Source organism: Vulpes vulpes, unplaced genomic scaffold, assembly GCF_048418805.1.
Source record: "Vulpes vulpes isolate BD-2025 unplaced genomic scaffold, VulVul3 u000000671, whole genome shotgun sequence".
In the NCBI taxonomy this organism is placed as follows: Eukaryota; Metazoa; Chordata; class Mammalia; order Carnivora; family Canidae; genus Vulpes; species Vulpes vulpes.
In genome coordinates this window covers 589,434-615,146 of record NW_027325801.1, presented here as the reverse complement: position 1 = coordinate 615,146, position 25,713 = coordinate 589,434, and the positions used below count along the sequence as shown (strand labels likewise).

At 67.1% G+C, this 25,713-nt stretch overlaps 2 protein-coding genes across 2 annotated transcripts; one reads left to right on the top strand and one right to left on the bottom strand.

Moving 5' to 3' along the window:
* The first annotated feature begins 119 nt into the window (after positions 1 to 119).
* Positions 120 to 25,707, top strand: BOP1 (BOP1 ribosomal biogenesis factor). Its single transcript, XM_072745948.1, has 16 exons — positions 120 to 272; positions 2,065 to 2,259; positions 12,543 to 12,623; positions 22,784 to 22,938; positions 23,036 to 23,153; positions 23,233 to 23,334; positions 23,408 to 23,620; positions 23,710 to 23,871; positions 23,949 to 24,029; positions 24,102 to 24,171; positions 24,260 to 24,392; positions 24,473 to 24,653; positions 24,739 to 25,027; positions 25,119 to 25,203; positions 25,295 to 25,402; positions 25,489 to 25,707. Exons 1-16 carry the CDS (start codon positions 174 to 176, stop codon positions 25,640 to 25,642), a joined length of 2,226 nt encoding a protein of 741 aa, XP_072602049.1. The 5' UTR covers positions 120 to 173; the 3' UTR covers positions 25,643 to 25,707.
* On the bottom strand, positions 19,669 to 21,384 carry SCX (scleraxis bHLH transcription factor). Its single transcript, XM_072745950.1, has 2 exons — positions 20,668 to 21,384; positions 19,669 to 19,843 (listed from the first exon to the last, which is right to left on the bottom strand). The coding sequence occupies exons 1-2, from the start codon at positions 21,223 to 21,225 to the stop codon at positions 19,805 to 19,807; spliced, it is 597 nt and encodes a 198-aa protein (XP_072602051.1). The 5' UTR covers positions 21,226 to 21,384; the 3' UTR covers positions 19,669 to 19,804.
* Positions 25,708 to 25,713: the final 6 nt, after the last annotated feature.

Here is a 25,713-nt window from a genome sequence, read left to right as displayed (position 1 = left end):
CCGGCCCCGCCCCGTCTCCGGCCGCCGCGCGCCTGCGCGTGCTGGCCCCGCCCACCGTCAGGCCGGGAGGGGAGGGGCCGGCCCCGCAGGCCCCGCCCCGCAGGCCCCGCCCCCAGCCCCACGCGGCCCGCGCTGCCGGAAGTGGCGGCGCGGGTCGGGACCGGCCGGGCAGCATGGCGGGCGCTCGGGGCGCTGGCGGTGCGGCGGCGGCGACGGGGGCTCGGCCCGGGAAGCGGCCGGGGGGGCCCGAGGCGGCGCCGGAGCCAGAGGAGGTGACGCGGGAGCGGGCCCGGGCGGCGGGGCTCGGGCGGCGGGGCCCGGGGCCGCACGTGGTGGCGGGTCGGCCCACGGCGCGCGGCGGGCCCGGGATCGCGAGGAAGAAGGGCTCCGGGTCCCGCGCGTCCGCGGCGGCGGGGCGGGCGGCGGGCGGCCTCCGGGGGGTCGGCGTACTGAGGCGCTGCCGCGCGTCAGGCGTGTTCCGCACGCGGAGGGCGCCGTGGAGGCCGGGCTCCCCGCGCTGGATCGTGGCCCGCGGGGGCTGCCAGTCCGTCCGGGCCCAGGGCCCCGGGAGCTCGAGCGGCTCCGCGCCGCGTCCCCCTCCCCAGTGTCCCCGGGTGTCCCTCCCCCAGGTGTCCCTCCCCGAGGTGTCCCCCTCCCCCTCATGTCCCTCCTCCCCCTGGGGTCCCCCTCCCCGGGTGTCCCCCCTCCCCCGGGTGTCCCCCCTCCCCCTGGTGTCCCCCTCCCCCCGATGCCCCCCTCCCCCAGGTGTCCTTCACCCCCCATGCCCCCCTCCCCCAGGTGTCCCTCCCCCAGGTGTCCCCCTCCCCTCATGTCCCTCCTCCCCCTGGGGTCCCCCTCCCCGGGTGTCCCCCCCTCCCCCGGGTGTACCCCCTCCCCCTGGTGTCCCCCTCCCCCCGATGCCCCCCTCCCCCAGGTGTCCTTCTCCCCCCATGCCCCCCTCCCCCAGGTGTCCCTCCCCCAGGTGTCCCCCTCCCCTCATGTCCCTCCTCCCCCTGGGGTCCCCCTCCCCGGGTGTCCCCCCGTCCCCCGGGTGTACCCCCTCCCCCTGGTGTACCCCTCCCCCCGATGCCCCCCTTCCCCCAGGTGTCCCTCCCCCAGGTGTCCCTCCCCCAGGTGTCCCCCTCCCTGGGGTGCACGCCTGTGGCAGGTGGCTCCGCGCCCGGGTGACTGCCACATGGGGTGGCTTCCTCCCCGCAGGGCCTGTTGTGCTTTTATTTGCTGTCGTAGTTGTGTAGCTAAGTATCAGAGGTGCGCAGTGTGATCGAGCTGAAATCAGAGTCGTTTCTGTGAAAACTGTTCTAGGAAAGACTTCTGAGGCGGTTCCAGGCTGCCTCCCTGGGTGAGAGCTGCGGACTGTGGAGGACTGACAGCCAGGATTCTGTGCTCACATGCTTCCTAGAGGCTACAAGTTCTTAGTTTTTAAAAGGCAGGGACAGGTTCCCCCAGCGTGTCCTGGAGACTTAGGATGAGATGGCATCTGAAGCAGAGCTCTGCTCAGGAGCTGGGCCTCACCCAGGAGCGGGGGAGTAGCTCTCTACGTGGCTTTAAGTAAAACTTGGATCATTTTTGTCACCGTTCAACCCACTTTGGCAACTTACCTCAATGTTGGTTTCAGTCTAGTTGGATACGGGGGCTCCTGTTTCAGGGATACAAGCCCCTGTATGGTCCTGTCTCTGCTGGTCCCAGTCTCTGCCCTCGTGCCCTCATAGCTCTGAAGTTTGCCAGCATGGAGGGTGGAGGATGGAGAGCCCGGGGTGGTAATGTGATGGGAACTGAACTCTTTAAGAAAGAGGTGTCCTTGAGAAGTCCCTCCCTTGTGAGATGCGGGAAGTTAAATGTTCCTTCCGAGGGCAGGCGGCCGTGCTGCCAGTGGAGGCGGACGGGCAGTGGGGAAGGCTCCACCCGGGTGCTGGAGGGAGAGGCTCGCGACCTGAGGGCTGTGGCCTCGGAGGCTGGCCACACAGAGCCGTGGGTCAGCAGGGTGCCTGCTGGGTGGCAGGCGGCCTGGGGGTCTGGCCGTCATCACTACTGTGCTCCTTGCAGTCCTCTCTCGCCGGTGCGCCTGCTCCCAGCCTCCAGGAGGGCAGCGATTCTGGCCTGTCTGAAAGCGAGGAGAGCGTGTTCTCAGGCCTGGAAGATTCCGGCAGCGACAGTAGTGAGGATGACTCGGCCGAGGAAGAGGAGGAGGTCAGCAGTGATGAGGGCCACAGCGGGCCGGAGAAGACTGCTGGGCAGCAGGTGAGTGAGTGAGGAGCCTGCCGGCTGGCTCTCTCCAGGTGAAGGGGGTCACAAAAGAAAGTGACCACCAGGTGTTAGGCTCTCTGAGGGGCTGTCCCCGCACTGTGCCCTTCTCCCAAGTTTCCTGGGGAACCCCAAGGGCCACGATGCACCCGTGGGCACATTTGGGGCCATGAAGAACACTTGCTTAGAGCTGGCTTGCTCTGAGCTCTTGGGTGTTGTTTTTCAAACACAGTTACGTGTTCTGTTCTCAGGAACTCCAAGAATCCACATGCCTGGGCTTCCTCTTCAGGTGATTCTGAAGTCCCCTCTCCATGGCCCTCAGCCCACTTGGCTAGACTCAGTCGCAGGCCGGACCTCCTGGGGGCAAGGCCCGGGGTGGGGCTAGGGGGAGCTCTCGGGACACGCAGGAGACCCCAACACCTGAGCCTGATCCCAGGGAGCCTCACTGCTTGAGGCTTTGGCGCTGTACGTGACCCTGTGATGATGGGGAAGGGTGCACTTTGCCGTGAAGTGAGAAAAATGAGAAAAAAGCTTAGTGTAACTAAAATGCAATATTTGTTATTTGGAATGTTTGAGAGAGTAGTTTATAACTATTGGTATTCTCGGTGGGTCTGGTGTTGGGTTAATACCTTGAGTCATACGGAAATCCACTCCCATCCACTCCCGTAATAGAAACCAAAAAGCCAAGCTTGTTTGATTGTTTCCCCTAAGAAGAAAGGGTTTAAAGTGATATTTAAAGCTACCCCATTCAGGCTTTAACCATGATGCCGGCGTGCACATTGGATGGTGTGTGAAGTGTACTGACTGGTTTGTAGGATGATGAGCAACTATTTTTCCTTCTTTTTTTTTTAACTTTTTAAAATACAACATTTTAAAATACATGTTCGGAGGATCCCTGGGTGGCTCAGTGATTTAGCACCTGCCTTGGGCCCAGAGCGTGATCCTGGGGTCCTGGGATCGAGTCCTACATCGGGCTCCCTGCGTGGAGCCTGCTTCTCCCTCTGCCTGTGTCTCTGCCTCTCTCTCTCTCTCTCTCTCTCTCATGAATAAATAAAGTCTTCAAAAAAATAAAATACAAAAAAATAAAAATAAAATAAAATACAAGTTCCTTGACAAAAATTAAGCCTTTTCTCAAGACTACTTAGTAAAGAGTTAAAGTTCTCATTACTCTTGTTCTACTTGGTGATCACGGCTAATAGTTCAATCATTTTTCCTTTTTTTTTTTAAATTTTATTTATTCATGAGAGACACACAGAGAGGCAGAGACACAGGCAGAGGGAGAAGCAGGCTCCATGCAGGGAGCCTGACGTGGGACTCGATCCCGGATCTCCAGGATCATGCCCCGGGCAGAAGGCGGCACTGAACTGCTGAGCCACCCGGGCTGTCCTAAATTACTTTTTTAAATAAAAATCTTCTATCTGGCACCTGGGTGGTTCAGTTGGTGAAGCACTGTCTTTGGCTCGGGCTGTGATCCCAGGGTCCTGGTATGGAGCCCCACCTTGGGCTCCCTGCTCAGCGAGGTGTCTGCTTCTCCTTCTCCTTGCTTGTGCTTTCTCTTAATCTTTGTCAACATCTCTGTCTCTTTCTCAAATAAATAAAAAACCTTAAAAAGTTCTACCTGAGGCCCCTGAGTGGTACAGTCACGTATGTGTCTCTTGATTTTGGCTCAGGTCATGATCTCAAGGTCGTGAGATGGAGCCCCACGTTGGGCTCTGTGCTGGGTGTGCAGCCTGCTTAGGATATTCTTTTTTTCCCTGCACCCCTCCCTTTAAAAAAATTTCTATTTAAGTTCTCTAAGCTAGGTAACATGTGCAACTGTTTCAAGAGGCTGTTCCGTGGAGTCTGGTGGGAGGGGCACTCATCCTGGTGTGCGCGCGCTCTGTCCCTCCGCGCTCGTCCACCCGCTTCTTCCTTGGGTTCCTGCTAGCGAAGCTCGGGGTTCTCTGCAGTACCACGTTCTTGGGTCTGCTTGCTCGCTCGTTGGGCAGGGACTGAAGCCACAGCCCAGCAGAGAGTAAATGCCCTCCCTTCTCCAGAAGGTGGGGGGCAGTCCTCTGAGGGCAGAGAGGCTGCACCTGGCTCTGCAGCAGCCTGACCCCTGCCCCTCAACTTGAAGCCAGGACCAGGGCCCCTCCAGTGTGTGCTGTGCTGGGGCAGCGTCAGGACTTCACCCTCCTCGGCTCCTCTTGGGGGAGGCGTCCCTTCCTCCCATCCCACGCCCGGGCTCTGAGGGCCATCCCTGTCCCCTGGGGGTCATCCTGGACGTGAGCCCCACAAGTCATTAGGGGTTTTGGCTTCCACTTACCATCCTGGGCAGCCACCCCGGCCTGGGGGTTCGCATCTCTGGCGTCTCTGGCTTTGTCGTACTTGTATGAGGGGCACGGGCGGCCCCTGTTGGAGGGGCCCTAAAGCACGTCTCGTTGTCGTCGTGTGAATTTCTCTAGGCCTGAAGGGGGGGTGTTCGAAGTCCTTCCTAGAACTCTTCCCAACTCTCCTTTTTCCACCTGTTCTCGGAAGCCATCCCTACCCATCCGACTGGTAGAGCTGGACTCCCCCCGACGTCTTCTGCTCACACTCACTCTTTGGATGGTCTGGGCCCTCTTTCTAACCAGCAGCCAGTCCCCACTTCTCGTTCTCCTGTCTTCCCACGGTCACGGCTGTGTGGGGGGTCCGGGAGCTTTGTGTTGGTGGGCACTGGTTGGGCCTGCGTTCGGCCGCCCGGAGCCTGTCCAGCAGCGCCTGCAAGTAGAACCTTCCTACCACGTTGGGGGTTCCACCGAGTCAAGGTCTTCTTGGGGGTCTGCTCTCTGACCTTTGCCTGTTGCAGCCGGTGGGTCGTCACGTGTCCCCGTCAGGATGCTCTGCCACTGGGGTGGGCCATCAACGCACGGCCCCCTTCCGTTGAGCCGCCTCTAGGATTGGTGTCTCGCTGCCACTGCCGGTTCTGTGGATCCACCCCAGCAGGGACTGCGGCTTCTGCTCGTGCGCTCGCCAGCTGTTCCAGCATTTTAACAGCGAGTCCCAAGAGTTCTTGGGCTCCCGGCCAAGGCCACCTGTACGGTCTTGTAATTAGCGGCCTTAGGTGAGCTACTTCTGCAAGGCAAAGTGACGTTTTCCTGGGGACCCTTGGGCTTCTGCGGCCACAGAAAAGCCCGGCTACTCCTACTCCTTGCCTCCTTGCCGGGCCCGGTTCTTACCAGGCCGCTGACAGCCACCACGCCACGGGGCTGTCCACCGACCTCTTCCACTGTGTGCTCCCGTCGCTCTTCCACATTCAGTCCCCTTATCCTGTGTCAAGGCTTCACCACTTCCAAAGATGGGCAGGCAACCACCGGCTGGTTCAGCTGGTGGCTCGACCACTGTGCTGCGGGTGCCTGAGGGCATCCCGCCCCACCAGCCCGCAGGCGGAGATGGAGATGGAGATGGCCAGGACACAGCCCGAGGTGCCCATTGCAGGTGGGGTTCTCCCAGCTTTTCTGACTGCAGGGCCACGCCCCCGGCCCAGCACTCTAGTCAGCTCAGCGACCGGTCCGTCTGCCTTCCTGATCCTGCAGGGCTGTCGGGGGGCCCTGCCCTGGGAGCCAAGGGGGCCAGGTGTGTCTGCCACAGGCCTTCCCAGATGGGCCATGAGCGTCCTGCTGAAACCATCCACGGCTGGGAGTGGATGGCCAGCTGATCACACGCACGTCCTGTGGAGACTGCCCTGAGTGTCCTCCCTTCCCCGCGGGAGGAGATGGGGCTCTGTGGCCGAGATGCCCAGGCTCGTCTGCGGGGCCAGAGCCCACTCCTGGTGGTGCTGGGCTGCCCTGGGCGCCACTGTACGTGAGCTCCTCCCTCTCCGCTCCCTCTGGGCACTTTGGAGAGGATTCAGACATGTCTACCACTTTCTTTTTAACTGTTGTGAGGGAGTACGTGACGAGCATCACAGGAACACAGCACCTGATGGCTCGGGAGCTCCCCGTCCCTCCCACTCCGCCTGCCCCTGCTCCCAGGTGAGGAGGACGACTGTCCCTGGGTCTTTCGAGGGTGTCTGCACGCCCGGGCTCCTGCGTGTGCCACGCCCGACTGCTTCCTACTTGCTTTCTGCTGCTCTGGCTCTGAGGGCCGCCCTCGCCCCTCGGAGGGTGGGCAGTGCTGCGTCAGTCCCCTCGCGTGTGCAGGCGAGTCTTGGGATGCCTTCCGAGAAGCAGCCCTGGATCAAAGGCCAGTGCGTTTTTAGTGGAAGGAAAGCGTGCCGGTTTGCCCCCGTGGCAGCCCCTCACGCACCTGTTTGCCATGCCCCTGGAGACCGTGTGTGGGTAAAAGGCTTCATTTTCCCCCTCTGATAAACCGGAAGTGTAGCTTCTTGTTGTTGCCTTGTGACTTTTTCTTATGTGAGGAGCGAGGCATCGTTTCCTGTGTTCCTGTGAGGACTGCATCGAGAAAGCCGTCGCGCCCTGGGGGTCGGGCTGTGCGGCCTGCACCGTGGGTCGGAGGAGGCCGCTTGGATCCTTGGCCTTGGCTGCTGCTGAGCTGAGCCTCTGTGCCCCGCTGGGCCCGCAGCCCCTCCCCAGCCCTGCCCTCCTTCCCCCTCCCTCCGGGGCGGCCCAGCACGCGCCCTGGCTCCTGGGAGAGGGCTGGCAGGTCCTGATGGGGAGGGAGGAGGCGGCAGGGGAGCTTCCTACTGACCCCCTTTGTTCCTCGCCCTCGGCTGACGTCCAGCTGACGTCCGTCTCCCTCTCGGAGGCCCTTTGGTCGGCTTCCCGGGCTGGAGCAGCTGTGCGCGTGCTCGTCCTGCGTGCGAGGGCGCCAGGTGCTGTTTGTCGCTTATCAGACGCTTAGGTGTTGTCGTGTGACAGGAGCCCCACGCTTCGCAGCTTTATGGGAATGAGCTCCTTGCTTCTGGGGGCTGGGACGGCGGCGGGAGTCAGGGTGCCGCTGGCAGGGGCTGGAGGAGCTCAGGGGAGGAAGGGCACCGCGTATCGCGGGGGGCTGGTCGGTGCGTGAGAGTGGGGTCTGGGCCGTGGCCCGGGGGCCCCGTCCTTCTCGGGGGCTTTGCCTCGGGGCCCTGTGTTTGCAGGGGGGTCCATGGCCTCGGGTTGCTTGCACCCGGCAGATTCGCTTGTTTGTTTGGAGTGTGCAGTGTTGGGTATGGGGCCCGCGGAGCTCCTCCGCTGTGACGGCGGCGACTCCCGGGGTCCGCGTAGCAGAGCTGTCTCCAGGTCCCCTCAGGACTGGCCACCCGGTCACCACGTGTCGCCCTGAGGGCCGTGGGGGTGCTGTCCCGAGGACCCCCCGTCCCAGCACGCCCAGCCACCTGGCCCAGGCCCTGGCCTCCTGCTCGGCGGGGCCTCTCGGGGCAGGAGGGCCGTCGCTTCCCTTCATCCTCCGAAGGGGCACCTGCAGCCCCCGGAGGGGCGAGGTCGTGCTCCTGGGTTCCTCAGTGGAGCGGAGTTGTGTGCTGAAAACTGACTTCTCCCCTTCGGTGCTTGTTTGGTTCTGCCTTTCCCGCTTGTGTCTACGTCGGTCCTTCTTTTTTTTTTTTTTTAATTTTTATTTATTTATGATAGTCACACACGAGGGGGGGGCGAGAGAGAGAAAGAGAGAGAGGGGCAGACACAGGCAGAGGGAGAAGCAGGCTCCATGCACCGGGAGCCCGACGTGGGACTTGATCCCGGGTCTCCAGGATCACGCCCTGGGCCAAAGGCAGGTGCCAAACCACTGCGCCACCCAGGGATCCCCTACGTCAGTCCTTCTTATAGGGGTTTTTCCCTATCTTGTTTTCTGTTGTTCGGAAGTTACCGTGGCCGTTCAGCGGTCTGCTCCCCCGCCCAGGAACGTACTGCAGACCTAGGGATCGCGCCCAGGTATCTTGGGAAGAGTTCTGCGCGGTCCATACTGAAAACCCACGGGCAGAGGGACCTGCCTGGGTCTCAGCACGGCTCTGGGGACGGCGGCGGAGGGCCTGCTGGGAGGTCGGGCAGCATGCCCTGAGTCTGGGGCCCAGGCCGTGGCCATGCTGCCACGCAGGGGTCTGGGCATGGGCCCTGCTGGAGCGGGGTGGGGGTGCCCCAACTGCTTCATAGCAGCCGGTTATGGAGCTCACCTCAGCCGGAAGTGCCTGGCCCCCCAACCAGAGAGCCCAGGAGTGAGCCAGCGGCTGCGGGGGGTCGGCCCTGTGGGGGAGGCGGGCAGCTCTTGCGGGATCCCTCCCAGGGCTTGGAGCATCAAACAGCCGTTTTATGGCAGGCTCATTTCTGGGGATCAGAGTTCAGGCAGGGTGAGGTGTCGTGTCTGTGGTGATGTGGTCAGTGGGGTTGGGGGTATCCCACAGCACCCCCAGCCGGCTGCCACCCGAGAACGGGGCTGCACGCTTGGAGCGTGTCAGCCTTCCCTGTGCCCTCCAGCGTTCTGCTCTAGGACACTCCTCACTCATCACACCCTATGTTTTGGGGCTCAGGTGAGGGTCCTAAGGAAGAACAGCTGGGGTCTCTTCACACATGTCCATAGGGACACCTGGACAGCTGGCACTTGCTGGGCATCTGTGCCTGCCTGTCTGGATCTCCTTACCTAAGGTCCCCGAGGGCACAGCGGGAAGATCTTATGGTCTCGACTCGGAATTCACACGTCGTGGGTCTGGGCTGCTTTCCTTGGACAGATGAGCCAGCCATAAGCCCACCCGGATTTGGGGAGGGGGCACATAGACTCTGTCCCTCAATGGGAGGACAAAGATTTCCAGCCATAGTTTCAAACAGCCACAGTCTCAGGGCGCCTGGGGGCCTCTATCGCTCGAGCATCCCAACTCTTGGTTTCGGCTCAGGTCATGATCTCAGGGTCGTGAGATGGAGCCTTGGGGTCCCCACTCTGCTCTGACTGTGCTCAAGACTCTCTCTCCCCCTCTGCCCCTCTCTCACCCCACTCCCCCATGCTCCCCCTCAAGTAAATCTTTATTTTTTGAAGATTGTATGTATTTACTCCTGAGAGAGACAGACAGAGGGGCCGAGGCATAGGCAGAGCGGGGGACTCCATCCGAGGACCTGAGCCAAAGGCAGACGCTCAGCCACTAAGCCACTCAGGTGTTCAAATAAATAAATCTTTAAAAGGAACTAATAAAACAGCCCTAGCCTCCCCACTGTGTACAAAATGCACCTCCCGAACCTTATCCCTTTGCCATGCCCAGCTGGGGGGCCTCGTCTGAATCAGGCCTGGTGCCGGTGCCTCGTTCGCACGCAGTGCTGGCGTTTCTGTTGTGAATGGGGAAGCGGGTAGCTCGGGGGATCCAGTGCTCTCTGGTGTTCCTAAATCGGCCGGGCATTAGCAGCCTTACCTGGTACGGGGCCAGCTCCTGCTCTGGCTCCTGGGAGGGACCCTGCCCCTCCCCCCCAGTAGCCTTCCTTGTGCCTGAGGTGTTGCCTGTGGCCTCCAGGTCTGTGGCCTCCAGGCCCTGGTGCTGTGTATGCTTTAGGAGCTGCACTTCCCTTGCCCTCGGCCTGTGCTCCATGGTAGGGGTGCCCTGTGTACAGAGCGCTGCTGTGTCGGGCTCAGCACCACCGCGGGCCACCCCCCAGGTTCCTGAGAACGAGTGTCCAGGTGCCTGGGCCACACGAGCCTGGCACATTTCCCGTTGACCTTCAGGGTGTGGCGGCTGCCCTTCCTCTGGTGCCTCTGAGCCTCCCCAGAACCCTCTCGAGGGCGAGCCTGACCCAAGGGAGGCTGTGCAGGGAGCCAAGTCGGCCTGGCCGCTGCTGGTCTGTGCCACTGCGGGGCCGTCAGGGTCCCCTGTGTGCCCCGAGCCCGGTGGCAGAGGTGGTGGGTGTGGCGGGCTGGGTCTGCAGCTGGGGACCACAGGCTCTGTAGCAGTTGTCACAAGATGCCACTTAGGCAGCCGGAACCCCCTTGGGGCCTCCCCTGGTCCTCACGGTGGGTTCTGGCCTTGGGGGCGGGCAGAGAAGCAAGGGTGTGCTCCCCGAGGACCTGAGCTGGGCTGGGGTCCGGGCCTGGCCTGGGCCCTGGTGCTGCTGTCGCCCACCCCGAGGCGCCCAGCCTGCTGCCAGCTGCTCGCCCGCCCTCGTGCTGTGGGCCGTGTGCCCCTGTTCTCGCCTGCTTGGCCCCCAGGGCAGCCGGTCGGGGGCCCCTGGCCTGCGCCGTGGGTCTGCAGAGCCCTGCTTGTCCGGGGGCGTGTGGAGGTGCGCTGCAGGGGCTGGGGTGTCCTGCAGACCGCGGGGACTCTGTGCCTGAGGACCAGGGTCTGGGCTGGGAGGTGGGGGCTGGTCCCTGCTCAGCGTTCTTCTGTGTTTCACGATCTTTTAAAGTTTTCCCTGTTTTTGTTTTTATTTTTCTTCAAGATTTTATGTTTGAGAGAGCACGCCCCAGCGGCCAGGGGAGGGGCAGAGGGAGAGGGAGGAGCTCCCTGCTGAGTGGGGACCCCCACCCCGGGGCTCCATCCCAGGACCCGGGCTCTCACCCCGAGCCTCCACTGAGCCTTCCAGGCGCCCCGTAACTTCTCCGTGTTTTAAAATGCGGGTACGGGGGATCCCTGGGTGGCTCAGTGGTTTAGCGCCTGCCTTTGGCCCAGAGCGCGGTCCTGGAGACCCGGGATCAAATCCCACGTCGGGCTCCCGGTGCATGGAGCCTGCTTCTCCCTCTGCCTATGTCTCTGCCTCTCTCTCTCTCTGTGCAACTATCATAAATAAAAAAATAAATAAATAAAAAAGAAAAAAAAATAAAATGCAGGTACGGAACCGCAGCCGAGGCGTCCCAACCCCGTCCCGGTCCCGGTCCCCGTCCCTGTCCCCGTCCCCGTCCGGAGCGGGCCGCGCTCTGCTGCCCCCTGGCGGCCACCGTGCCCCCTGCGCGGCACTCGGTGGGCGGCCAGCTGTGTGGGGACCTGCACCCCGCCGCTGGGGTGCATCCGCCTTCGGGGGGGGCCTGCCGTCTCTAGCTCCCAGGCCAACCCAGCTTGGGGCGATGGGAGCGGACGGGGGCCCCGGGGGCCGTGACTGCCTGCTGGGACCCCGTGACCGCGGCCTGAGGGGCAGGGGACCTGGGCCCCTGGGGCTCCGTGGCTGGTGCTGCGGGCAGCTGGTGGGAGGCTGGCTGGCACCGGGGACCCCCCCACCCCCACCCGCCCGGGCTGCCGTGTGCTCGGGGAGCTGCGGTGGGCGAGGCTGGAGGGGAGCTTGGGGCTTGGCCTCATGGCCCCCCACCCACACCCTGCACCCATCGAGCTGTGCTGACCCACTTTCGGTGGGCAGGGCTCCCACAGTGCCTGCAGCATGGGGAGCGGGGGTTGGGGAGACATGGAAACCCAATCCCGCCTTGTTCCTGGCCTGGAAAAAAACTTAGTCTCCCACCCTCCCTACATTGAGGGAAAAAACAGGCGGGAGGAAGAGCCACCTCACAGGCCTTTGGCTCCTGCCCGGTCAGGGGGAGTGGGGCTCTGGCGGGGGTGCCTCGCTCAGGGGCTCCTGCTCCCGAGTACTTTACTGCGCCCAGGAGTGAGAGGTAGGGGCTGTTTTCCCCATCAGTCCTGGTTCCGGGACACCCGATTCCCCCACCCTGTGAGGGAAGAATCTGTTTTCCAGGTTCGGGTGTGAATGTTCAGGGCACCCACTCACTGACCCGGGGGACACGGTGTGTAGGGCGGGGGCACTCTGCAGGTCGGGTGCCTCTCCGGGCCTGTGGCCGCCTTGGGGAGAGGCTGGCAGCGGGCCCATGGCGGTGGCCGACAGCAGGTGCCACACGCTGCTCTCCGGAGGGGCTGGGTCACGTGTGGTACCCCCTGCCCTGCCCTAACTGGCTGCCACTAAGCAGCCACCCCCGTTCTGCTCCCCGACCCTGGGCTCTCCGGGGCCTGGCAGCACTGGGTATGGGCCATTGGGCCAGGACCCTGCAGCCGGTTTTTTCGTTAAAGGGTGCGGGGGTGGCTGGGCCCTGAGCGGGTGGCTTTGTTGCCAACCGGTCCTGTTCCCGTCTGGTGCAGGTGTCAGCCCTCCCCAGGCTCCTTCCTTGGAGCTGGAACATAGTGGTGGGCCTGGCCCTTGACAGCACCCCAGGTGGGGGCAGCGAGGCCCACGTAGACCCGGGGTGTCCCTGGTCTTGTCTAAGGCCCGGGGCCAGGTTGGAGCTGCTGAGAGATTGGGGATGGAGGGAACCTGGGCCTCAGCTTTGGCGAGAGGGACGATTTGGTCTCCCTGAGCCTCCACGCTCCAGGAGGGGCCGGGAGAGCACGGGGTGGGCTCCGGCCGAGGTCGGAGGGTGTCACTGTGCCGACATAACCATTGTCCCCTTCTCTCCTGCAGGCTGCGACCCCGAGCCCCAGCACAGAGGTGGCGAGAGCGCAGGGCTGTGAAGAGTATGCGGTGGACAGCTCTGACGAGGAGGTGGGGCTCGCCTCTTCCACGAGGGGTGGGGGGCCTTCCCCAGGTGGGCTTGCTGCCCCGGGCAGGGAGGAGTCAGGCCGCTGTGAGGGGCCGCGCTCTGCGCTGGAAGGGTGATTTCGATATAGGGGTTGGGGACACATGTCTGCTGGAGCGTGTGTGTCATCGCTGGAGAAGGGAGTGGGGTGGACGTGACACAGTGGACCCCCAGGTGCTCCGTGGAGGCTGTGCTCCTGCTCGGTGGGCACGGAGAGGCTGGGGCAGGGCCAGCTTCCGTCTCAGCCGGGGGTGACAGGCCCCAGTGGCAAGGGCAGCCTCGTGCAGGGGAGGGGTGGCCTCTGGGTATTGCCCCTCCCCTCGCTGGTGTCCTCGAGGTGTGGACTGACCCGAGGGCCCCTTCAGGTTTATGGCCTGAGCAGACAGCATGGGGGTGGGCGCGAGGGCCCCAGGTGGCCTCCAGAGGCCCTGGCGTGTGGGCCATGCGCTGCATCTCGGCTCCTGGGCTTGCCTGGCTGGGGAGGGCTGGAAGCTGGGGTGCTCTGAGCCCCGAGGGCCCGTCTCCTCCTGCCTGTCCCCTCCCAGGTGTGCCCCGGTCACTGGCCCCCCGGGGTGCGGCTCCTTGGGCGTGGGCCGTGGGGCTGGAGGAGGCCGGCTTTGCTGCCGGGCTCGCGGGGACAGCAGTCCTCCAGGGCTCTTCTTGCCGCCTGTCAGGGGCGTCCCGGGGCCTGGGGAGGCCCGCGCCCCCTCCCCTGTCCGGCCTCCACCCCCACGCTCGCGCTCTCTTGGCAGCGGCTGCAGGAGCCTTGGCCGCCGGCCCGATCTGGTCTCTGTGCGTTCAGAGAACAGAGACAAAACAAAATAAATTGGTTTCCTGGCCGGAGCAGCGGGCGCGCACGGGGAGGGGGGCAGCGCAGTGCGGCTCCCTGCCTGTCTCCCCCCTCCCAGGGGCTCTGGCTGTCGGCAGCCACATCCTGTCGGCTACTTTTTTATATTTGGTATTTTGAGAAATCGATGATGGTTGTAAATGGAGTGCAGAGGCGGGGGAGGGGCCGGGCTGCCCACGGGGAGGCTCCTCCCGCCGGCGGCCGCGTGGGGCTGCGGGGGCCGCTTCCTCTGGCAATGACTATCCCATATGTGTGAGTGACAGGGGGGCCCTGCTGCCGCCCCCCGCTTCTGCCAGCGCAGCCGCCGGCTCGAGGGGGCGGCACAGCTCATCTTTCAGGGGCTGCGCCAGGCCCGGCAGATGCTTCCCTCCCCGAGCAGCACGTGGGCACCGCATCGTCCACCCTGACGGGCAGGGGTGGGCTCGGGGCAGAGGTGGGGGGCCGCGGGGTACGTGCTGCGCAGCGTGGGGCTCAGGGCTCCCGGAGGCCATGGTGTGGGAATGCCCCTGCCGTTGGGGCATCCCCTTCTCCCAGGGTCCTCGGAGGTGGCAGGTGGGGTCTGGACCACTGAGGGTGGTCACTGAGCAGCCACTGAGGCTCTGGCCAGCAGTGGAGGTGTCCTGGCGGGGTTGGTGCTCCCAGGGCAGCGAACCCTCGTGGAGGCTGTGGCTGGGCAGCCCCGGGGTGGGATGGAGGTGCCCCCGGGCCCCCTGCCCCCTGCCCCCTTCCCCCTCCCTGCCTCTGCACCTGAGGCCTGGGGGAGGCTGGGGCTTCTGGACTGCTGGCCTCTTGGGGGGCCCCACCCCAGACGTAGACTGGATCGTTGGTCTCCTGCTCCCAAACATCGGCCTTCCTCAGTCCCCAGATTCACGTCCCGAGCTCCATGGGGGCCCTGGTCCCCGGGATGTGCTGCTGGCCCTGGCGGGGGTCCTGCAGTGGGGGGAGCCCGGCCGCCGCCGGCCGTGTGCACCCCACCCCCGCGATGTCCACCTCACTTCTCTCCCACGGCACCAGCACCTCACAGACGTGATCTCATCCAGCCGCCGGACCCCGGGGAGGTGGGGCGGGGGGGGGGCGCTGGCGGCCTCCGCAGCCCGGGCCCCCCTTTGTTTCCAGCAGCTGGGAGAAACTGAGGCCGGCAGTAGGTGAAGAGGTGAGGGGTGGCCGTGAACTCTGGTCACAGGGCTGGGAGGCACCCCGTGTGTCGTCGTCCCCCCCCCCCCCCCCCCCCCCCCCCCCGCGGGCCAGGCCCCGGGTGGGGGCAGGGCGCAGCGCTGGCGGCTCCTCGGCCCGGCCGCGCGGTAACCGGGCCCGCGGGACGGCCCAGGCCTGTCTGTGCGGAGCCCGCGATCCCTCTGCTCTCTCGCCAAACGGCCGTTAATGGCCTCTCCCAGCTACTGAACCGGCAGCTGCCTCCAGCCTGGCGGCCTCCCGCGCCTCCGCTCCTCCGGCCCCTCGGCCGCCCCGCCCCGCCCGAGCGCTTGCGTCGCTGCTGGCAGCGGGAGCGGCGGCTCAGGTTTCGGGCTGTTTGTGGGGAGCGCCGGGCGCCCGGCCTGCTCGTGTGGGCCCGACGCCCCCGCGGCCGCGAGCCTGTCCCTCCCGCCGGCCTGACCCAGGCCTCGCAGGTGGCCGCTGCGCAGTGGGCGTGCCGCCCGTGACCGCAGCGCCCCGCGGGCCTTCCCTCCAGCTCTGCCGGCGCGCTTGGGCCCCGAGGCCCGCCCTCCCCGCCCTGTGCCCGCCGAGCTGCGGGCCGCGAGAGGTGGGGGTGCCCCTGGCTCGGGTGGCAGCGGTTGCAGGGGGTGCGCCGCGCTGGAAGCAGCTCCCTCCTACGGGACAGAGCAGGGTCTCGGGGCTGGGGCTGCGCGGCCGCCGGCAGGTGAAGGGAAGGCCCGACTTGGAGCCACGTCCCCCCATTACTGGGGCACGTGGGTGGTGGAGGCCCCAGCCTGCTGCCGTGTGCCCACTTGGAGCCAGTCTCCTTGGCAGTAGGAACCCAGGCAGGCAGGTGGGTGGGACGGGGCATTGTGAGGAGGAGGGTTTGCCCTGGGGCTGGGGCCCGGGGCTGCTCCTCTGCAGGGAGGGTGGCTGGCACCGGGGACCCCCCCACCCCCACCCACGTTCCGGTGGGTGAGGAATAGCGCCTGCGCCAAGGACGGAGCCGAGGACGGGGCCGGGGCTGGGGGCTGGCGGGAGCCCTGCGGAGTGAGCTTGTGGAGCGCCACCGGGGCAGGTGTGCAGCCCTGGGGCCAGGCCCAGCGGGAAGCGCAGCGGCTCTGTTGGAAGCGTGGGTCTCACCGCAGGTCTCCACCATGGCAGGTCTCCACCACGCAGCAGGGCCGTGGGCCTGTGCGCGCACCCCGCACTCCAGAGGGGTTTCTGGGAGCCCCTGCCTGTCGGTGGCCAAGAGTCAGGGGGCCCCATGTGGGAATGCGCACTGCACCCTGGCCAGCCCCAGGAGACAGGCTGGTGGGCGGGGGCCCTGGGGGATCTGAGGACCCGGGAGCTGGGGCAGCCCGGCCGTGCTCTCCCCATCCCCATGGAGGGACACGTGTGATGCCTCGGGTGGGACTGGCTGGCGGCACTTCCAAGGGGGACACACAGATGGAGGGGCGGTGCCTGGGTCGTCTGCAGAAGCGTCCTGCTACCTGACTTCGCAGACGGAAGCGGCGGTCTGATGGAGGAGGTTTGGGAAGGTAGCCTTGAGCGCCCCACCTGGCCCCCTGGCTCAGCCAGCTGGCCCGTGGCCCTGTCCCCTGCTGGGGTCCCCCCACCTGGCTTTGGCTTTTGCCATGGGAAGAGGCCAAGCAGGACCTGGCTTTCTCCCCTCTGGTCTGTGAACCAGGACTCATCCTCCTGGAACCTTCTGTGGGTTCAGATGCAGCAGGTGAGCCTGGGGCACGCGGCCCAGCCTCCTCGGGGCCCGGAACTCTGACAGAGATTAAAGGCCGCGGAGGAGCGAGGAGAGGCCGAGCTCAGGAAGGCCGAGTGGCGCTCCGAGACAGGCGGGAGCTTCGTGCAGGGGGAGCAGCGCGAACACTGCCGGCATTGTAATCGGAGAGGGGCCAGGGAAAAGAGAGCGCCTGAGCGAGGGCGGCTGACCCCACGCTCCCAGGGGACAGGTGGGAGAGGCAGAACGAGGAGAGAGTGAAGGATTCCAGAGGTGGGCCGGCTTCCTCTCTCGCAGACAGACACGGGAGGGAGGTGGGCAGCGGGCCAGCTCCGTACCTGCAGTTCCAATCTGCGGTCCTGACAGCTGCAGCCACTTTGGGGAGGGGGAGGGGAGGGGCTCATCGAGAGCGGAAAAATCCCAGCCGACACATCAGCCAGTTGTTGCTCGCTGCCTATGTCCGGTGCAGTCTGGGGGGTGGGGACCCCTGCTGGCCTCATCCCCTGGCTTGTCCTTGGGGCACCGCGGCCCCCCAGGAGAGCGGGGAGGGGGGCGTCTGCGTCCTCTGCCTGCGCCTCTGAGCTCCGTACCTGACCTGGAGGGGTCGGTGGGTGCTTGCCCTCGCGGGGTCACATGTGCTTCCTGGCAGCCCACAGGTGCCGAGCAGGGTGGGGGCCGGCTGGCCTGCGGGCGCGGGCCTGGTGATGAATCATGTGGTGCCGCCAGCAGCTCATTCCCGGGCCGGGGACAGGGAGCTGACAGCCGGGGCCGCTCAGAGTGTTTCCAGCCCAGCTTGGCCCGCAGAGGCGGCTGCCGGCCCAGGGCGCGGGCCTGCCCCGCCTTTCCAGCTGCCTCTGGGGCCGCACTGCGCTCGCACTGGGGAGCCCCAGGTCTTTGTCCGTCCCCCTGGAAGGGGAGGCCAGCGTGCTGGGGAGGAAGCAGGGCCCGCGTGGGCAGGGAGCACCTGCCACCCCCAACCCAGGGGCCACGAGGAGCCCAGCGGACTCCAGCGGGGCCGCCGGGCTCAGGCCGCCCGCCACCCCCAGTCTGGTTTGAATTTCTGGAGCAGTGAAGGGTGACGGAGTGCTCCTCCCCCGCCCCCCCCCCCCCCCCCCCCCCCCCCCCGCTCCCTCCCGCTGGCTGGCGGGCCAGGCCCTCGCCGCCGCCGCGCTGCTACCGGAGCAGCTCAGGGAGCACCGGGCCCACTGCCCAGGCCTGAGTCGGCCAAGCTGCAGCCACTACTGGGAGTCACAGGCCCGGCAGCGGAGAACTTGGCCCGTGTGCACCGTGCCCCAACGGGCTAGATCCCGGGGGACCTCTGAGCGGCCTGTCCCCTCCTGCCAGCCCCCCACATTCACAGAACCCCCGCCAGGGCCCTCCTGACGCCTCCTCAGTCCCGGGACTCCCAGGGCTGCCCCTTCCTTGCAGCTAGGCTCCTTAGGCCTCGCGTGCTAGCTGCTCCCCATTCTGCCTCCGTCACCTGCCGAGCGGCTCTGTGACCACAAGGTGGGTGCCCACTCGGGTGCTCGGCATCTTGGAGGGCTTCACCATGGAGGTTTGCATCCCCCACCCGGGCTCAGGTGTGCAGATGGGATTCTCCCAGGTGAGGGGTGGGTGGGCCACAGAACGTCCCCTGGTGCCCGGTGAGGCAAGGAGGCGGGCGCAGGTCCTGGGGTGCACCTGCCTCCCCGGACACCTCCCCCCGGCCTCTTTCAGCCCCCATCTGGACCCCCACCTCTCGGGGCAGGCGGGTGGGCGGGGCGGGGGCTTGCCCTCTCCCCCCTTCCTCTGGCCAGCTGGAGGCTCCTGCAGGATTAGGGAAAGGAAATTTGGGGTTGGGTTTCCCTCTGAATGGAACCTGCCGTGGCGACTTTTTATCCTGTTATATTTCTATCACGTTGGACGCGGCCCCCCCTCTGGCCCTTAATGGCTCTGGCTTTGAGAGTTTCCTCCAAAATTACACCACCGCTTCCTGCTCCGCAGTTCCCCAGAGCCCCTCTGTGCAGAGGAGGGGGGCAGCTCTGGCCCTGCCCTGTCGGGGTGCCCACGTGGGCTCAGCACCTGGCCTCTCCCTGGGGGCCCAGGAGGGCGTGACAGTGGGGCCCCTGATCCCGGGCTGAGGGCTGGGAGGGCCCAGGGCCGGCACCTGGCGCCCTCGGCCATTCCCTGCCCAGTCTGGCCGGAAGTCAGGCTGCTGGCCCGCCTGGCCCGCGGGGGTGGGGTGGGGGTGTGGGCTCACGTAGTGTGGCCCCCCCACCCCCCGCTGCCTTTCTTCTTTGCTGTACCAGCAGAGCTCAAGCCACTAAACTGTAATTGTCACCTGCAGGATTTTAATGGTCAGCCAGCTGTGCACGGCTCGGGGAGAGGGCCTGGAACTGCCCTCCTCACGAGCAGGTGGGGCCTTTGGGTGGGGCTGGGTGGGGCACAGCGGTCGGCAGCCAGGGTTCTGTCCACGTGAGCGGTGCTGCAAGGGGCTGAGTGCGGGGGGGGGGGGGGGGGGGGGGGCAGGGGGCAGGTAGGTCCTGTCTTCCAGCTCGAAGGGGTGGGGGAGCCAGGGCACCTCAGCAGAGGTGAGACCCAGAGTCCTGTTTGGGGGCCCAGGGTGGGCACCCAGGGGTGCATTTGGGCTGCCATGTGGCCTGCACCCTTAGGCCCACCAAGCTTGGAAACTTGCTGTGCCAGGCCGGGCCCCTTACTCAGCCTCCCCCGGGGTTTCCACTTCTTGGGTCTCTGCAGACACTGAGGCCCCGAGGCTTGGCATGATGGTGCTGCACGCTCTGCCCTCCTCGCCCCTTCAGGGATGCCTGGGTGCCACGCGGGCCTCTGGGGTGGAGGCCGGACTGCTCCGTCCCTTGCTGTGTGGCAGGGGCCTTCCTCTGTCCTTCCTTTGCCCTCCTGTCCCTCACTGGTCTCCTTCAGCCCCCAGGCCGGGAGGTGCGTCACTCTGCCTCAGGCCTGGGAGGGGTGGCCTAGGCCCTGGAGGGCGGAGGCTTCCCTGAGAGCTGGTGCCGCTGGCCCAGGAGGCCCCGAGATGGGAGGATGCAGCCGGGAGAGCGCGCCCCAGGGACTGCTGGGCTCAGGCCGGGTCCTGAACCGCTCAAGAGGACAGTGTGCTCCACGCTTGGACGATACTGTTTTGTTTTTAATTATACAAAGTTTCCAGACTTTATATTATCATATCAAAGACACAAGATACCAGCACGTAGTGACCAGAAGAAACCCCAGGTAGGAAGCCAGCACGGAAGGTTCCAGTGGCCCGGCCCGTTGGGCCAGTGCAGAGTCCTGTCGCCGCTTGTCTGTCCGCCGGCCCCTCTGTCGCCAGAGGTGGGGCCGGCCGGGTGGGCGCCCTCCCAGGAGGCCTGTGCCCCAGTCAGGTCCGCGGGGGCTCTGTGGGTAGCCCGGCGGCGTCGCCTCTAACTCCGAATCGTCGTCTTTCTGTCTCGGTCCTTGCTCTGCGGAGGGAGGGGGCAGTGTCAGGGCCTGGGCTCCGACCGCGCCAGCCCGCGCCTTGGGCCTCTCCGCTGGGTGCTGTCTCAGCTGGCGGGTGCTGAACGCACCCCTTCCACGCTCACCCCGGCTTCCCCATGCAGTTTGGGGAGGAGAGTACACTGCTGCACGGCCGAAATTGTAAAATTAAATTTCCCAGATGTTCAGGCCCCAGGAGCTCCCGCGTGCTGTCTGGAGAGGAAATGGGGATCGGGAAAAGCCGCGCCGCATTTTCTCCTGCTCACCCTGCTTTTCCGGTGCCACCAAGCCCAGCAGGAGCTGTAAATCACAGCCTGCCGGCGCTCCCGCGACGTGGCCCTCTCCCCAGCCCCCACCGCCCCACCGGCGGGCCCCACGGGCGCACCCGGCTCTGAGTGGGCAGCCCCAGGGCACGGGCCGGGGCCGGAGGAGGGCCGGCAGGTGCCCGGGGAGCCTCAGGCCTGGGCCGGGGGTCCCGTTCCTTCGGGGACACGGTGGGGGGGCCCAGAGCCGCCTGCACCAGGCCTGGCCCGGTCCCCCAGCCTCTTCCCGCTTGGGGTCTCCCTGCCCCCCGGCCTCCCGGCGGGTCCTGGGTGGCCCCCTTCGGTCCACGGGTCCCTGGGGACCCGAGGGGGGAGCGGGCCCAGCAGGGCCGGGCCTGGCTGCTGCGCCGCCGCGGCCTCCTCCCTCCCTGGCCCCGGGCTCCCAGGTGCGGCGGCGGGGGCGGGGGGCCGGGCCCTGCCCCGCAGGTGTGGGTGGCCAGGGTGGCGCGGACCCCTGCGCGACGCGTGCACGCCGCGGCGACACTCACCAACTTTCTCTGGTTGCTGAGGCAGAAGGTACAGATCTGTTTGGGCTGCGCGTTCTCGCCGTCGCGGGCGGGGGGCGGCGGGGGCGGCGGCGGGGGGCTGCCGGGGCGCGCGGCGTGGAAGAAGGGCCCCGAGTGGCACGGCTGCCCGTCGCCGCAGGCCTCGCCCACCAGCAGCACGTTGCCCAGGTGCGAGATGTAGCTGGACGCCAGGCGCAGCGTCTCGATCTTGGAGAGCTTGCGGTCGGCCGGCTCCGTGGGGATGAGCGTGCGCAGCGCCGTGAAGGCCGTGTTCACGCTGTTGGTGCGGTCCCGCTCGCGCGCGTTGGCCGTGTGCCGCTGCCGGGGCTCCCTGCCCGGCCGCCCCCCGGGCCCCGCGGCGCCGCCCCCCGCCCGCCTGCCCCCGGCCCGCCTCCGGGCGCCCTGGAGGCCGCAGCGCGCGGCGTGCACGCGGCAGGGCTTCTCGTCGGAGCCGGAGCTCTCGCTGCCGCGGTCCTCGTCCTCCGACAGCGCGCTCACCTCGGGGTACAGGTAGCGGCCCGGCGGCGCCGAGCGCAGCATGGCGAGGGACACGGCGCCCGCCGTCAGCTCCGCCTCGCGCCGCGCATGTCGCCGGCCGCGCGGCCGCCCGGCCGGGGAGCGCGGGTCTCGGTGGCCCGCGGTGGCGGCTGCGGCGCCGCGCGCACGTGTGCGTCCCGGGCTGGAGCGGGGCCGCGGGCCGGGCCTTTATAGTGGCGGCGGCCCCTCCCCCGCGCCGGCCCGCCCTCCTCCCCGCCTCCCGGCCCCCGGAGGCCGCAGGGAGCAGGGGCCCTCGTCCCTCTGCCGCCTCGCGCCACGACGAAGGGGCCCGGGGCATCTCGCGGCCGGGCTGGGGGGCGGGCCCTGGGGGGGCGCCGGCCCCGCAGCCCCGTCCCGCCCCCGCCGCAGCGCCGAGGGGAGGGTCAGGCGGGCGCGACCCAGGCAGGTCCTCTCCTCCCTGCCGCCGCTTAACTCAGATGCCCTGGCCGCGGTGCCTGGCCACACCCTGTTTGTCTGTCGGCCTCGCTCCTGTGCACACTCGGGCCTCCCGTGCCAGGCGGGGCGCGGAGGGGGCGCAGAGCACCCCGGGGCTGGGGCTCACCCCCCGCCCAAGGCCGCCCCCGACCCCCGCCGTGCATGGGGGCCCCGGGGGCCCAGCCTCCCCGCGCGGCTGCACGCCCTGGGTCCCACACAGGCTGTGCCCTCTGCCTCGGAGACCCTCCCCGTCCCCGCGCTGCAGGCTCTGGGGTCTGTCTGTGGTTTGGGGGTGGCCGCGTGGACGGGAATCAGGCCCCCCACCCCGAGCGGAGAAGGAAGGGCCTGGGCGCGGGGGGCGTGCCTGAAGAGCGGGCTTGCTGGGAGGGCGAGAGTTGGCAGGGCTGGGGCGGGCAGGTGCAGAGGGGCAGCGCCAGGGGGTCCTGCGCTCCTGCGAGGGGCCCTCGGCTCCCTGCTGCGCTCGGCCGCCTCGGGGCCCCTCCCCCTGTGGCCACCGTTCAGGAAGCGGCCGCCTGGGCAGCAGTCTCCACGCTGGGCGGAGGGAGGGTGGTGGCTGGCAGGGGCCTCGACCAGGAATGTGTGTCCAGGAATGTGGCTGCTCTAGGGTGGGGGGCAGGAGCAGGGAGGGCTGGGGGGTCGAGTGCCTGCCGGGCACGACACAGTGGCTCCTACCTCCCCTTGGACTGGCTTGGCGGGGTCTTCGCTGCATCCCTGCTTGCGGCTACCCATTTTTGCCTAAGGCCCCCACCAGGGGAGGGAGCCCATGGGCGATGAGGTCACCCTTGTCTGTGGCTGCCCAGAGTCCTGGCCAAGGAATCCAGGGGGGAGGCTCTGGGGTTGGCACCACTTCAGTGGAAAATGTGAAGGTACAGCTCCGGCGCCTCTGAGGGCCAGTTGGGGGGGGATGGGGGACAGCACCGGCCGCCGTGCCACGTCACACCCCAGGGAGAGGGCATGTGTCGGGGTGCCTGGGGACTGCCCCACCAGCCTTGAGGCCCATCCCTTTGCTCTCACTCCCCCACCCTTGCCTGTGACTCTTGGGGAGCTTGAAGGAAGGGGTGGGCACGGTGGGTGCCCAGTGCTGACACGCTGGCCTGCCGCCCAGGACATCCGGAACACGGTGGGCAATGTGCCCCTGGAGTGGTACGACGACTTCCCCCACGTGGGCTATGACCTGGACGGCAGGCGCATCTATAAGCCCCTGCGCACCCGTGACGAGCTGGACCAGTTTCTGGACAAAATGGACAACCCTGATTACTGGTGAGCAGGCCGGGGTGGGGCCTGGGCACGGGGCCTGGGCGCGGGGCCGAGGTACTAGGTGCTGGGTGCTAGGTGCCGGCTCTGACCGGGTTCCCAGGCGCACGGTGCAGGACCGGATGACGGGGCATGACGTGCGGCTGACCGATGAGCAGGTGGCCCTGGTTCGGCGGCTGCAGAGGGGCCAGTTTGGGGATGTGAGCTTCGATCCCTACGAGGTAGGTGGCAGCGCCTCGCCCTGGGCGTCCGGGGTTGGCTGCAGGGTCGCGGCCCACACGTCCCTGCTTGTGCCCGCAGCCGGCTGTGGACTTCTTCAGTGGGGACCTGATGATCCACCCAGTGACCAACCGGCCTGCTGACAAGCGCAGCTTCATCCCGTCCCTGGTGGAGAAGGAGAAGGTAGGCGCGGTCGCCGTCCAGAGTTCCCAGAGTTCCCGCATGCGGCCCGCGCTGACCCGCTCTGCGCCCGCAGGTCTCCCGCATGGTGCACGCCATCAAGATGGGCTGGATCCAGCCTCGCCGGCCGCGGGAGCACAGCCCCAGCTTCTACGACCTCTGGGCGCAGGAGGACCCCAACGCGGTGCTGGGCCGACACAAGATGCACGTGCCCGCCCCCAAGCTGGCCCTGCCCGGCCACGCGGAGTCCTACAACCCGCCTCCCGAGTACCTGCCCAGCGAGGAGGAGGTGGGCCTCGCGCGGGTGGCAGGCGCGGGCGGCAGGCGCGGGCGGGCCGCGTTGGGGCGCGAGCTCCCGGCTCACCCCTGTGTCCACAGCGCCTGGCGTGGGAGCAGCAGGAGCCGGGGGAGAGGAAGCTCAACTTCTTGCCACGCAAGTTCCCCAGCCTGCGGGCCGTGCCGGCCTATGGCCGCTTCATCCAGGAACGCTTCGAGCGCTGCCTCGACCTCTATCTGTGCCCTCGGCAGCGCAAGATGAGGGTGTGTGCGGGGTGGCGGGGCGCCTGGGCGGGGGCGCGGGAGCTGGGGCGGGGTGACCTCGTGCTCTCCTATCCCAGGTGAACGTGGACCCCGAAGACCTCATCCCAAAACTGCCGCGGCCACGGGACCTGCAGCCCTTCCCCACCTGCCAGGCCCTGGTACGCGGACCGGGGGATGCAGGGAGGGGGAGCGCTAGGGGGGTCCGTGGCCTCACTGGTCCTTCTCTGTAGGTCTACAAGGGTCACAGTGACCTCGTCCGCTGCCTTAGCGTCTCCCCGGAGGGCCAGTGGCTGGCTTCAGGTGAGCCTGCGGCAGGGACGTTGCCGGCTTGTGGGGGCCGGGGCGGGGGCGACGGCCGGGCGGTGAGGGCCTTGTTTGCTGTACCCAGGCTCCGACGATGGCTCGGTGCGGCTCTGGGAGGTGGCCACTGCCCGCTGCATGAGGACCGTGCCCGTGGGGGGCGTGGTGAGGAGTATTGCCTGGAACCCTCACCCCACCGTCTGCCTCGTGGCCGTGGCCGTGTAAGTGCGAGGCCCAGGGGGCGCCGGGGCAGCGGGCACAGACCTGAGCCTGACAGTCCGCCGCTCACTCCCGCCTGCAGAGAGGACTCGGTGCTGCTCCTGAACCCGGGCCTGGGGGACCGGCTGGCGGTGGGCGGCACGGACCAGCTGCTGAGCGCCTTCGTCGCCCCCGAGGAGCCCGCCGAGCAGCCTGCCCGCTGGCTGGAGGCCTCCGAGGAGGAGCGGCGGGGGGGCCTGCGGCTGCGCATCTGCCACGGGAAGGTGTGGGGGCTGCGGGGGGCAGTGGTGTAGGCTGGGGTGGGGGGACAGACGGACACTCCTGCTGAGCCGGCGTTGCCTCCCGCAGCCGGTGACGCAGGTGACCTGGCACGGGCGCGGGGACTACATGGCCGTGGTGCTGGCCGCCGCGGGCCACACGCAGGTGCTCATCCACCAGCTGAGCCGGCGCCGCAGCCAGAGCCCCTTCCGCCGGAGCCACGGGCAGGTGCAGCGGGTGGCCTTCCACCCCGTGCGGCCCTTCCTGCTCGTGGCTTCACAGCGCAGCGTCCGCGTCTACCACCTGCTGCGCCAGGAGCTCACCAAGAAGCTGAGACCCAACTGCAAGTGGGTGTCCAGCCTGGCGGTGCACCCTGCAGGTGAGGGCTGGGGGGGCAGGGGGTGAGGGGGCCGGGAGGGAGTGAGGGTGTGCGTGCGCGCCGCGGGTCCCACCACCCCGTCTGCCTCCAGGGGACAACATCATCTGCGGCAGCTACGACAGCAAGCTCGTGTGGTTTGACCTGGACCTCTCCTGTGAGCCCTACAGGGTGCTGAGGTGAGTGCGGGCACCCGGGGGAGGGGACCCTCCCCCCTCTTCCCTCCCCCCTCTTCCCTCCCCCCTGCCCTCACCCACCCTTGTACCACAGGCACCACCGGAAGGCCCTCAGGGCCGTGGCCTTCCACACCCGGTACCCACTCTTCGCCTCTGGCTCGGATGACGGGAGTGTCATCGTCTGCCACGGGATGGTGTACAAGTGAGTGCGGCCCCCGGCCTGCCCGGGGTGGGGGTGGGGGTGCTGGGGGGGTTCGTGCTCCTGAGCCCCTCCCCTCCCCCCTCCAGCGACCTGCTGCAGAACCCGCTGCTGGTGCCGGTGAAGGTGCTGCGGGGGCACGCGCTGACCCGAGACCTGGGGGTCCTGGACGTGGCCTTCCACCCCACCCAGCCCTGGATCTTCTCCTCGGGGGCTGACGGCACCGTGCGCCTCTTCACCTAGAGCCGGGCCGCCTCCGTGGGGCGCAGGACTGTGCGTGCGACCCTCAATACATGTGTTCCCCCCGACCGGTG